Source organism: Cydia splendana, chromosome 16 (assembly GCF_910591565.1).
Source record: "Cydia splendana chromosome 16, ilCydSple1.2, whole genome shotgun sequence".
In the NCBI taxonomy this organism is placed as follows: domain Eukaryota; kingdom Metazoa; phylum Arthropoda; class Insecta; order Lepidoptera; family Tortricidae; genus Cydia; species Cydia splendana.
The window spans coordinates 10,343,935-10,358,049 of NC_085975.1; the positions used below are offsets into that span (position 1 = coordinate 10,343,935).

The window sequence follows — 14,115 nt, forward strand, 5'->3', positions numbered from 1 at the left end:
AATATCATCGCCAATCGGATAAATACACTGACGGTGAAAAAGTAACTTTATTGTGACATAATGGTGAAGACCGACTTATAATATTTTGGTGTTATACATTACACGATACAGCTAGAGCATTAGAACATTCAGTATAGCGAGTCGTGTCACTTGCGGCGTGCGCCGAGTGGCCCACTCAGCCCTCAGTTTAGCCAATACATGCAAACAGTGTACAAGGATATGGAGCATACTCGACCAGTAAGCCTAGTACAGGAGCGGCGCGACTATCCGTCTTTTTCTTACTGTTAATTAGAGAGGGACGGGTAGTCTATCTCGCAGACGAGATACTGTCGCGCGCTAACCTACACTCAAAACGAGAGTTCGCAGATTAATTGCAATGTAACCGCAAAGTAACAAGATCGCCTCGAATAACCCAACGCAAGCGAAAGTTTCAGATCTGCCGCCACCTTAACACTTTGTAATCTGGTCACGAATCATGTTCAAATGTCATTGGTTGTAGGACGCGATCGCGGTTAATATGTGCGGCGAATGTGTTAATTACTTCGATAAAATTGTTGATTGATGATTAAATTTCAACGCAGACATAATTATTTTATTTCAATTTTTTACTGGATCTTTTGTCGTCTCTCAGATATTCTCTGAAGTGACCAACTCTATGTTAAAATATTTTGAATGATGTTATGTCCCAATTACCTTTGACGTACTAGATAAATATTTATGAGAAACATGTCCGTTTCCCCAGCTCGAAATCGAACCCCGATACGTAATAGGCGCCGACAGTACAGAAGTAGGTCACCGGCCACTGGACACGGTGAAAATATTCAACATTTATGAAGGCGGTGATCATTGATCAATACCCCCTTAAGGCGGTTTACTTACAGTCATATATTATTTATACAATAAATGAAGTAGAGCGATTAGTAACAATGATTCGATTTGTTCCGTTTGGTCTAATGATGTAATTAGTGTATATTTTACGCGTTAGTAATGTGCATTTGTTGCACTTTAACTAAAAATGTGTTCGTAATTTATGTTTATGTACGGTTGGACAATAAATGAACCATGTTCTCCAAGTATAAATGCAATCACAAGTTATACAGGAAAGTTCTACAATAAAAAAAACAATGCCATCAATGGCAATTTTCTGTTCGACATTTATGAAGGCGGTGATCAATACCTTACGGCGGTTTACGTACAGTCGTACATTATTTATACATATAAGATAATACAGTCGCACATGTAGCGATTAGTAACAATGAATCATAGTTTAGACTTAGAGTTATAAAAGAAAAATAATCTTTCGAAAATAAGGCATTATGTCACTAATATTGCAATTTTCGAACGTAAGTATGTAGTCAATAAAAATTAACGATCCAAAACACACATTGATCGTATACGCCCCTGCGCTAACCCTAACTTCTATAGTTAACACATTCACAGCCAAGAACACGTATGTGTGTTCATTGTGTACTGCAAACGGGGCGCCCGGCACCGAAAGTGTTAATACGTAAGAGTGTCGCTTTTTCTGCAGCTAAGTGTACATGTATTATAATTGTGATTTGTTTCGACAGCCGTACGAGCGCGCCAACCTGGCGGACGCGCTGATCCCGCGCACGCTGATCGACGGCGAGATGATCATCCGGCAGGGCGACACCGCCGACGGCATGTACTTCGTGGAGGACGGCTCCGTCAGCATCCGCATCGCGCGCGACGACGGCAACGAGCACGAGATCAAGCGCCTCGGTCAGTCCTAGCCTTGCTATCTATCTATTAAGCCCTTTAATATCTACCGAATTTCCCCAGATAATCAAGCCATAGCTAAGTAGAGATGACGCATAACCGTGATAAGCAGTTAGTGCTAAGTCTCTAGATGAGTTAAAGTATGTCTGATTTTTATTCTGAGTTAAAGTATGTCTCTAAGCTCAATGTGCCGCTTGGCAAAGGCCTCCTCTAGCTCTTTCCATTGGGGTCTGTCGTGGGCCACTCTTCTCCAGTTCGGGCCCGCTGTGAGTTTGAGTACATCCTCCCATCCGGTTCGAGGTCTCCTCTGGCTCAGTGTGCAACCTCTTGGGTACCAATACGTTACGATTTTGCTCCATTTTTCCTGCCTGTCTCTCAACATGTGGCCAGTCCATCTCCACTACCTCTCCTAGCCTTTACCTTTACATTATTCCAAACCTTAACATCGGCACCCAGCTTACTATGCTTAGCTTATTTTCTTTGACTATGCTCGGTCATGCTAACTCAAGAAAAGCAAGAAGTTGCAAATTAAAAACAATTTTTATGCATAATATTTGTTTTCACGTCATTATCATTAAATATGTACCGACCTTCATTAAAGCAGAACTAGGGCATGCTCCCGGGAATTCCCGGTTCTCAAATTCCCGGGAATTCCCGGGAATTTCATTGAATCGAAAGAACCGGTACTGAAGACCCGGTACCGGTACTTCCCGGTTCTCATCAGTATGCGTATTTATTCCCATTTTAATACTAGTACTTTAGCTCGGGACATTAAATCACATTTAATAATGTTGCTATGAAACGTAGCAAAGTAGGTATTCCAATAGATATTACGTTTTGGCTCGGGTGACTTAGGACGGTGACGGAAGCTATATTTTTTAACAACTTTTTAATCTTAAGTAAGTAGGATATTAGGTATATTCGAATATTCTTCTTTCTTTCTAGGAAGTTGGTTTTATATGAAAAAAATCCGTTGTCGGGTTGATTTTTTAATTTCTGTATGCCGTGCCGTCATAGTGCTGAGTGCATCGACTACGGGGCCTCCCGTGTAGCTCGTAAAGCCATGCCCATCAGGCGGAGGCAAACCAGCGATTCGCGGGGCTGGTGACTCTAGCGGCTAGAGCCACCAGCTATAGGCTAGAGTCTAGCCTATAGCCAAGGTTTTGCGATGAAAGCGCGTGCAATAATATTTACTTGTAGTGATTATTGGGAATTTCCAAAGGGGCGTAGCGGAAGATTTACAAAAATGTGAGCGAGCATAGGCAAAGTCTCAAAATGTAAAGGGCCGTGTGCCGGTTGGTTTCGTAAAATAGGTTGGAACCAGTGGCGGATTTGCCCTAAGGCCAAGTAGGCCCGGGCCTAGGGCGGCAAGATATTAGGGGCGGCGAATTGTGACAAAAAATTCGCTGATGATAACAAGAAATAACTCAAAATGTAGTCAATATGATGGGCGCTGAGAAAGGGGCAGTTACAGGGCCTGGGGCCTAGGGCGGCAAAGACTGCAAATCCGCCACTGGTTGGAACGCTAGATTTTTTGATAAAATAAGTCATTTATTAATACGTATGTAATAATTTATATGAAAATAAGTCATTCATAAAGATTTTACACTAACACAAACAATTTCTTAAGTATAATCTTAATATGCCTTAAGAACCGGGAATCCCGGTTCCGGCCATGCCCAGAACCGGGAAATTAAATTCTTGGTACCGGAACCGGTACTGCATGCCCTAAGCAGAACATATCGACAGGAAAACATTATAAAACTTCCATCATTAAAATTAACTGGACAAAATATAATAATAGTAGGTACCTATTGCAAATCCTTATTACAACAATAATAATAAAAACCGGACAAGTGCGAGTCGGACTCGCCCACCGAGGGTTCCGTACTTCTTAGTATTTGCTGTTATAGCGGCAACAGAAATACATCATCTGTGAAAATTTCAACTGTCTAGCTACCACGGTTCATGAGATACAGCCTGGTGACAGACAGACAGACGGACAGTGGAGTCTTAGTAATTTCGTACCCAAAGGGTAAAAACGGGACCCTAAATAGCAGTTGACCTTATGTAATATAAAATATAACTTATGAACTTACATTCCGTTACCTAGTGAAGTCATCATGCATGATTCATGATATAGTGAAAACCGCTGGATCCAAAAATTTTAATCTTAAATAGCTTTACTGAATTTTTAACATAATAATGTTCTGTGCATGTAATCAGAGCAAGTGCTCCGGGCCGTAAAGGACCAATAACCGCTTGTTATCCGGCCAGGAAATTCCATTAGTTCTGGTCACAGGAAGACGTTAAAATTTCTACACGCGGCAATAATAAAAAGCTTCAAAGCACTTGTTTATCTCTTGCCCTCCCTGTCGGTCATAAGCCAGGCTGAGTTTATGGAGACCGCCAGGTCACTAGTCATAAGCGCTCTTTCATTTGTAAAATACTTTGGCTGCGATTTGTGCCTCTCGATCGCTTCCTCCACCAGTTTGTAGTAAAGCCTACGTCTACAACAACCCTCCTACCCTATTTTTTTTTCTTTATTGTAATGTCAAAGTGGACGCTACTAAAATGAGCGGTCGCGCTCTCATACTTAATTATTAGAGCGCCAATTTTTGGAGCCTCAAATGATGTTATAAACGTTCCTCTTACGTTTAAACACGAGCGAGCGAGCGATTTTCGCACATTATAAACAGTGTTCTCATATGTATGTGTTTGTGTGCAGGCAAAGGCGGTTACTTCGGCGAGCTGGCGCTGGTGACCCACAAGCCGCGCGCCGCCTCCGCGTACGCCGTCGGGCCCGTCAAGCTTGCATGTGAGTATTCCTATAGCTCATGGAAATATGAGCCGAATGGAACATTCGTTCGCTAAAATCGCAAACGCCATTTCAAGGATATTACGGACTAGCTACATTAGCCAACAATACCTGCCAATAATAACAAACCTCTTCCACTTCTTTCGGAGGCGATAACAGGTTTACGGCTGCGACGTATTATACGAATGATTAATTAATGGAACCCCACTTGCAAATAAAAATAGAGTGTGGATAATCACGGAGAGAACTGTTACAATTTGGATAATCTAAGAGCAGGACAGGCGATCAGAGGAGACTAGAGAAAACGGTCTGAAAAGAGCATCAAACCAGAAGGATGTGTCTCACTTACACTAGTTATATTCTGTCGATTTGTAGCTGGCCCCGAACTGCTAATCCTTTGTCTATTTTTAAGTAAAACCGCACGTGCTACTTACCTGCATAAAAGGGTATTAATTATTCTAGTTTGCACCTGAGCGCGGGCTAGTCCAACGCTCAAAAAACCAGTGTAGGTGCGCTCTCCGATAACGCGCCTTTGTTATGCATCTGGATGACACATTTTAGACTGATTCGGCTCGCCAGCACTCAGTAACCGTAGAGAATTACACGACCCATTTTTTTACAGGTATGTGCTGTTTTACTTAACAATAGATAAAGGATTAGCGGCTCGGGGCCAGTTACAAATCGACAGACTATAACATATTATTGCTTTCTGTCACGTTGGTATTGTTGTTGTAGGACGTCGTGAATTTCGTAATCAAAACGAAATGCAGTACTCTACCTCCGTCGTGGAGATGAGAATTTAAAAAGACACTGACGGTTGCTCTTGAACACTGGAGCTTGGCCGGTAGCTCAGACTAATTAGTTAATTACCTGTATAAAAACTTGACAACTCAATGATTATACCTACCAAGACCAAACGGCATGATCAATTAAATTTTTTATACAATTAGAAAAACTTGCCTTTACAGATTTGTAAAAACCGGTTATTGATGATCATTATGTGCATTAAAAAAGGATGTCACTATTTTTGGTGTCCACTAATTGCTCTTGGTGTCCACTAATTACATTACAACAATAAATAGAGGGCGTTCTGAGAATCAGTAGATTAAAAATTTAAAACAATGTTGGAAATTATTGGATTTTTCCAAGCATTTTTTTATGTTTCAGAAAATTAAGGCTGCTATTTAACTGATCACCAGATTTAGTAAAATTTAATACCAAAAAAATCTATTTTACCACCCTAAAATCATGAATGATCACCAAAATTATAACACCATTTTAATGTGAAATGATTACCAATTTTATTACATTTTACTATCCTTTTAAAGGAAATGACACCAAAATAATCATTATTAACCCAAAAATAGTCAATGATTACCAAATTTCAATCCCCATTTTAATGTGAAATGATAACCAAATTTTTACATCTTGCTATCCTATTAATGAAAATGACACCAAAATAATCATTGTAAACCCAAAAATAGTAAATGACCACCAAAATTAGAACTCCATTTTAATGTAAAATGATAACCAAATTTTTAAATCTTGCTATCCTATTAAAGCAAATGGCTCCAAAATAATCATTGTAAACGCAAAAATAGTAAATGATCACAAAATTGTAACCACATTTTAATTAAAAATGTGCAATCATTTAATATATCGTTATCCTATTAAATTAATTAATCCACTTCGTCACCTTTTTCTAGTAGCATTTTATTTCTGTAACAGTCGCAGTTCTAACCTAACCTAACCCACTTTTCTAGTAGCATTTTGTTTCTGTAAGGGTCGCAGTTCAAACCTAACCTAACCCACTTTTCTAGTAGCATTTCTTTTCTGCAAGGGTCGCAGTTCAAACCTAACCTAACCCACTTTTCTAGTAGCATTTCGTTTCTGTATGGGTCGCAGTTCAAACCTAACCTAACCCACTTTTCTAGTAGCATTTCTTTTCTGTGAGGGTCGCAGTTCAAACCTAACCTAACCCACTTTTCTAGTAGCGTTTCGTATCTGTATGGGTAGCAGTTGAAACTTAACCTAACCTACTTTTCTAGTACCATTTCGTTTCTGTAAGGGTCGCAGTGCTAACCTAACTTAACCCACTTAACTGATAGCAGTTTAACTTACTTTTCTAGTAGCATAACGAAATGCTACTAGAAAAGTAGATTAGGTTAGGTAGGTATGCGGTGCGGGCTACGGGGGGTTGAGCGGGAGGGGCTAGTAATTTTGGCATTAGTTTACTTTATTTGGTAATATGTATACATTTTTTGGTAATCATAGTGGTTTATTTAGGTGAAAATATCGCATTAATTTGGTCTTCAAGATTTGGTGATCATTAATGATTTTTGGTGATCATTCAATATATTTGGTATTTGAATACAATTTGAAGTGCAGTCGTAATTAAAGTGGTGGTACTTTTGTATTTTTAGGCCTTATTTTTTTGGTGTTCAGTAATTTTTTTTGGTAAGCATGATTTTTTTATTTAGGGTACCAAAGTATTTTTTGGTGGTCATTATATTTGTAGCCGAAAATTAATAAGAAATAGGGTAATCCCAAAATGTTTATATCTTTAGAAATCTTAATCATTTGCAGTAATCGCAGGTATATATGTATTATAGGTGTTGTAATAAGAGCTTTTAAACCGGTGAGTCCGGTGACACGTCTGAGATTTCTACGTGAAAAAAGAAATCGCCCGTCCACTCCACGTGTTACGCCTTACGCCTGGGTGTGACCGAGACAGCGTATATAGCGATGTCCAGCTCGCGCATCGGAGCGGAGTGCGGACCCGCATACAATGTAATAAACATAACTTAATCGACCTCAATGCATTTGTCCCTAAACCCAACGATTATACCTGTCCACTGCCGCAAAGGGACTGTTGAACTCCGGTTTGACAGGTGTCAATTACCGTCAATTGGCCGCTGTCCGAGATGATTGCCGGGCCGGGGGCGGACGCGCTGCGACCGAGTAATTGGCCGGCAAATGACGACGCCGTGTCTGAATGAAATACGGCTTACCTTGCGAGCTGTTTACCGACGAATTATAGTACACTCCGCGGGGCTAATTCTGTCGGCAAGGAGACTAAAATAGATCGCGACTTATCTAAGTACAGTCAGATATATAAATCGTCATCGTATAGGGCGAAAGGCGTCCAGCGTCCACTGCTGGACATAAACATCCGTCAAGGATATCCACAATGACCTGTCGTACGCTGCCTTCATCCAAAACTTGTTGGGGATCGCCTCTTAACAACCTTTTTGCCCCAGCAGCCATGTTCTACGAGTAATGCTACTTAAATCGGACTCGCATGTTTTTCCCCAAATTTCTAATTTTCTGTCTAAAGACTAACTCCGAGCATAACTCGTTGGTAACGTTTATTTTCATATGTACTAAATAAAGTGCTAATGTATTTATGTTACTGAGTATCTATATCTACTATTATCGAGTTTAGGGATATTTTTATGCCCGATTCGGTTTATATGGTCTCTAGTGTACTTAGTCTAAGAATGGAATATGAAGTATGCGGGGAATGAGCGATAGCGGCGCCCAACGCGCCTGTGCCAACCGTCCCGACCGATTTGATTTAGTGCTATAAACTGCTCCTACGTCTTTGCCGCATATTCTGGTTGATCTTTGATTGACTACTCTTCTAGAAACTGTTGTGATGCTTCAACATCGCTCGAATGTCACGACCTTTCCGAGGGTTGAAATAGGTAGCTAGAATTTAATTTAAATTTGAAAGCCGATATAGATAGTACGACTTTTTGCAGGCGTGTGATAAAAGGATCAACTCTATCTAACGCGCGGAGCCAGAAAGATGAATGACGAAAGATGTCTGCTGTATCATGTATTATGTATTATATTATGTTATGCACGGTAACTAACCATACCTATTCATGTCATCTCAAAGCGCCGCTGTAATATATTGACTCGGTGCACGCTTTCACTTTTTCTGCACTTCGCACATTTATAAATGAATTTCGTCAATATATATTTCGTTTTTTTTAGCATTAGAAAAAAACTACGCGATCGAGACGTGTCTTTTAATTGAAAAACGCTTTTTAAAAATAAGTAGCTATTGCTTGTGAAATCAAAAGAATACATATAAATAATCGTATATGATTTATAATTGTTACATATTTGCCGTGACTTATTTTTCAAAGGTGTTTTTTTAAGAAAAAGACACGTCAAGATTGTTTACGTTTTTTCTAATGCTAAAAAAACGAACTTTAATGGTGTGAAATAAAATAATAAATTGTGTGTGTGTGTGTTCCAGTCCTGGACGTGGAGACGTTCGAGCGCCTGCTGGGCCCGTGCATGGAGATCATGAAGCGCAACATCGACGACTACGAGGAACAGCTGGTGAAGCTGTTCGGCGACAAGTCTAACCTCACCGACGTGCGATGAACGCGCCAACACGCCCCTTCCAACACCGAACACACCGTAATCTTGCATCCCTTACCCTCTGCCCACCCTCGAGATCACGCTCTCCCTGTCCCCCGTCCCTGCTTGACGCAGGCCCAGGTCCGGTACCGAGGCGGGCTCCTTCCATTGGTCGTTAATGTTTTATATTTGTAAGCCTTTTTTTCCTTTCCGCGTTCGTTAGGAAGATAGCGTGATCTCGATACTTTTTTGGAAAGTCCGTTTTGTGCTCATCGAGCTCGCTTGACGCTTGTGTAATAATTTATATTTTCGCTTAACCGCTACTAATGTTCGTTGGGACGAGGTACAAAATTTGATAGAAAAATATACTTTGATTTGTAAAAAAATCAGTGCCATGTTAATTGAGTCATTTGATAATGTATCGTGGTATAGATTACGAGTTGAATGGAAGGGGAGACGACGAACAGACGAGCGCTCAACGATATTGCATTGATACAAAAATACGCTTATTTTAGATAGAGAACTGCCTTAGTAGCTATGTAAATTTAAGGAACAGTCGCGAGCGGCACGACCACGGCGGTCGCGAGAAACTCACTGGCGAAGGATACTATCCAGTCAAATGTTCCAGTGATCAATAAGCAATATCATCGATCTAACTAACTTATAATGACCAAAATTCGTTTTAAGACTATTTCAAGCATTGCTCACGTTATGTGCCATAAAATTTGTGTGACCTTTGGTATTGGGTTAGTATTAAAAATGTAGATTAAAGTAGACTTTGTCAGTGTGTTTCGACGACCGCCGACTAGCGAAAAAATCAGACTGTGACGGGGACAAGGCAATATTGTATCGAGTACATATATTGGACGGATTGACGTTGGCAATGCAATACTTTTCGGCGCTCGATCGCGTCTCAACTATAGTTGCGATTTTCTCTACAGCTGTCGCCGTTTTCTATTAATATTTAAGATATTTTCACTGACACGGGCTTTTCTGGATAGAGTATACCTGTAGGTAAAGTTACTAGTTTAATTTTACTCGTGATTAGATCAAATCTACTCACATACTATATTTATTTATGTTATCTCTGTTAATGTATTCTACTACTTTGTGTAGTGTATGTATATTGAGAACGTATGTCGCGTGGTTCGGATATTGAATGCCAAATTAAAGTAGTGACATGTTTGTAATTGTTACTGGAAATGCGAATTTAAAAGTATCACTCGGGCTATGTCAAGTGCGAGGTCACTGGACCCGTAGCGATCGGGAAATCGTGGTAATCGTATCAGAACTATATTTTATTTTACAAAGACGAACATATATTATTTGTAAAAGGATCGTTTAGGGAGAGAATTATTTTTGTGTTCACTTTTGGTGTTGAGGTTTTTTGTAGTAGTGAGTTCCTATTGTTTTGTTTTGCTCATTAACATTTAACGTGAAAGATCTGAGGTATACCGACTGGACCGAGGCTCGGTTGCTAACACCGGAGAAGGGAATGTCGCCTTGCGAATAAGGAATAATATTTATTGATGTATCAAGACGACACTGAACACGACCACGTGTCGTGCGCGGCACGGTGTGGTCGCGGCAGCACAAGTAACCCTCAGGTAAAACTTTCCAGTATTATAAATTAAAATTAGAAAGTTGTACAACCTTATTTCTAAATCCAGCCAAAGTAGTGGAATGCGTAAAGATCATCATGTGTGTAGCACTAAATTTTAATAATTAAGTCTATGTTTACGTAGCTGTTAGTTTCGTCACTTATTATTGTAATTAAATATCGGTAGACTAGGTGAATGAGCATAGACGTTAAATCCTGAGGGGTGAGGATGTGCCGGTTTGATGCCATGTGCTACATGTACAAATTTATTTCTGCTGCCATAGAAGATTGATTATATTGTTTTATTTAATTAAAGAATTTACTAATGAATTATAATGTTAATAATTTTATTTTGATTGTTAGATTATCATATTAGCTATTTTCAGAGCTTTTTATAAGAAATTTGTCAATAAGATTTTTCAAATTACGTCTCTGTCCCGTGCTTTTAGCTTTCGTTAACAAAGCAGGTCTGTCATCATTTGACGTTTGTTTCGATATAGCTTAATACATTCCCATGTTACTGTTTGACATAGTATGATTATAATGCGTATATATTTTATTTAGTTTTTATTGTTACAATTTTAATTTATTTGTTCACCAATGAAGAGGGCAAAATTCTCACTTCAAGTGCCTACTTTCATACAAACATCAATCAGGAAACAACAAGCCTTTCTCACTAACAACTAAATGTTAATCTCGTGTTTTGACTTCTTAAACTGCCTTTTTCTATGTGAAATGTGTTGTGAGATATGTGTATTTAGTGCCATCAGGTATAACTACTGACCAATTCTTTTAATAAGTACAATAATCCAATTTATACCCTTGATTTCATACTGAGATCTTCATCGATAGACATGACAAACATTTATACATGGTTGTATTGACACCTTGCATAAAATACCTTTTATATGACAATTTGATTGTACTGTACGTAGTTCCGGAATATTAAAAGTTTCGGTCTTTAGTAACTCCAGTGGATGGTGCGCGTGTGTGAGTGTGACGTCACTGAGTTCCCTTCTGTGGTACAATATGATGTTTGATATTCCCGTGTACCGTGACCCGTGTATAACGTTGTGTTTGTTACCTGTACAGGTGGGCGTTGCGTCACGACATGTGTCTGTGTGTCCCCGGTGTATCAGACCCAGTAGCTGTTAATTAATAGTATTGTGCAATAACTAATTACTGTCATTTATCTATGTCGTTTTACATCAATATCATGTGTTAAATTTTATGTCAGTGTGGAATTTATTTATAGATTTTAATAAATCATAGTATACTTAAGATATAAATCTTTCTCTTTATACTGATGTCTAAAACGTGCATTCTTATTAGCATCGCATCAGTGTACTAGGAGAGGCAACCTTAGCTACGAGTGTATATTCGGTTTCTTGACCTGAGATTTGAATCCAATATAACGGGCTCGAAGTATATGGATTACTTGCACAAATATAACTGGACGAATGGAGATGTCTCGATTCTGTTGTCTTCCACGGGACGCACAGAGTACGGCCGCGTCTCCGAGCCGGTCACCTATCTCCGGCATTCTAATGTGAAATTGGAATTAAATACGCTTAACCGTAGCGTAATTTTTATAAATTACTAGTCATTGGTGTCTAATGTAGATTTGTAACCTGACAGCACGTTGAAATTTGGAGCCTATTCCATATGTTCACATTAGCTGTAAGTTGTCATACCTGTTCCACGAAAAGTAAAGCATATCAGCGCGGCGCTCGCCGCCCCCATGTTTAAATATTATTGCACCACATACGGTAGCCAGTTGAAAACTAGTACCGCTTTTCCCACGTCATGAGCTTACCCTGTACATTTATAAAAATTATGTATCGTAAAATGTTAGAAAACTGGATTATATTTGTTTGTAGATCTAAAAGTGTTGTTTAATTGCCGTAGTTGTATTGTATCTCAAATTCCTTGATCCTTATGCTCTGATTATATCATATCATATCACATCCATCACCAAACAACAGGCTTAAGAGGATTGCTCAATGCTCACTACATGTTATATTAACCCTTTACCAGGCTGCGCCACTTGCACCAATCTACTAACTCGGGGTTAACCGGTTAAACCGTTAACCTAGTGTCTAATTATATTGGTAACCATGGTAATACCAGGTTTAACCGGTTAACCCCGGGTTAGTGGAATGGTGCAAGTGGCCCGGGACATATTATTTCCCAAATACACATAGGTAGGTACTTCAAACTTGTGTTCTATTTTCAATTAAGTAGTAAGACTGACATTCGATTGTTATTTTCGATCTGTTATCGGCCTGAGGCACTTGTCCCACCAAGAGCGAGTAAGCGATTAACTATCGGCGATTTTCTCGCCCAAGAAACGAACAAAAGCTTAGGATCCTGTGTTAGTAAAGAGACACATATATTAATAGTTCATCGCTGACTGTTCACACTGCCGGCGAGAACACTCGCTCTACTAGTTTGTCGCCGCGATAAGATAAAACTTTAAACTAGCTCAGCGGTACTCGCTCGGCGATGCTCGCTTCGTAGTTAGAACTCGAGCTGCGAGACCAATCAGTCTGCGTGTTCGGCTACGAGCGAGTGACGCGAGTAATACTCGCGCCCGTCGCACTCGAACACTCGCCTATAGCCGAGCGGCAAAACTATTAGAGCTAACACTCGCTTCTCTCCGCTCGCCCACTCGTTTCTAGTTTATCGTTCTACTCGCTTATCGCTCATCGTCGGCGGTGGGACAACTGCCTGATAAAGGGTTAACAAATGAGTTCAAACCAGAGTAATTTCTTAGACAAATCTATTCTACCGCTCACATGAGCTGTACCATCTACATAGATAGCGCTGTATGGCTACGTACGTACATAAGGGTGGTATTACTGGTATTCCATATTGGTTCAATGTCATTGCGTCTCACTCTCTCATTAAGCAAAACACATCGGACAGGTGGAATACCACCCTTATGTGTTAGCCCTGGCACAATAAATAATTAGTAGTATTAGGACTACCGTACAGAAAGGACACTTCCTACAAAACCGAAGTTTGACAGCGATTCAGGGACGAATCATGATACCCCTTTCTAATGTGTATGGCACTATCCCTATCGGCTATTTAAGGCCAGGCCACACCGGATGCGTATGCGTAGACGTGCACGTGCACGTGCACGTACGCGTCCCGCTGCGTTGTAGAATACGAATTCCCATAAGAGATGACACACCGCTTGCGTGACGTGTGCGTGACGTGCGCGTACGCGTGACTTGCACGCAACGCAGCTCCGACGAGACAAACCGGCTGCGTGCTGCGTGCACGTCTGCACGCAGCGGAGCGGCAACGTCGCTTCGTTGCGTGCAGTGATGACGTTGTGTTAAACGGTGTTCCCTATGAGAGGGCGAACCGAGCAGGTTCGGACACGCACAGCTCGGTGCTGCATAGGTGCTGTGCGTGTACACGCGCAGCTAGCTTGTATTTATTTACAACTCGGCCAGTGCGCGTGCTGGTTTTTAATATGGATTCAGTCTGATTCAGTGATAAAAGAAAACCTAATTAATATCGTTCGACAATACGAATGTATATTACAACATTTAGCACAAAGATTACA

General features: G+C 40.2%; 1 protein-coding gene across 1 annotated transcript in view; it reads left to right on the top strand.

Moving 5' to 3' along the window:
• Window positions 1-12,423, top strand: part of LOC134798259 (cAMP-dependent protein kinase type II regulatory subunit) — a 31,445-nt gene extending 19,022 nt beyond the window's left edge. Inside the window, exons 5-7 of the mRNA XM_063770649.1 lie at window positions 1,572-1,743; window positions 4,469-4,558; window positions 8,829-12,423. Coding sequence (XP_063626719.1) covers window positions 1,572-1,743; window positions 4,469-4,558; window positions 8,829-8,959 — 393 coding nt within the window. The 3' untranslated portion in view covers window positions 8,960-12,423. The remainder of the gene's footprint in view (window positions 1-1,571; window positions 1,744-4,468; window positions 4,559-8,828) is intronic.
• The last annotated feature ends 1,692 nt before the right edge of the window (window positions 12,424-14,115 follow it).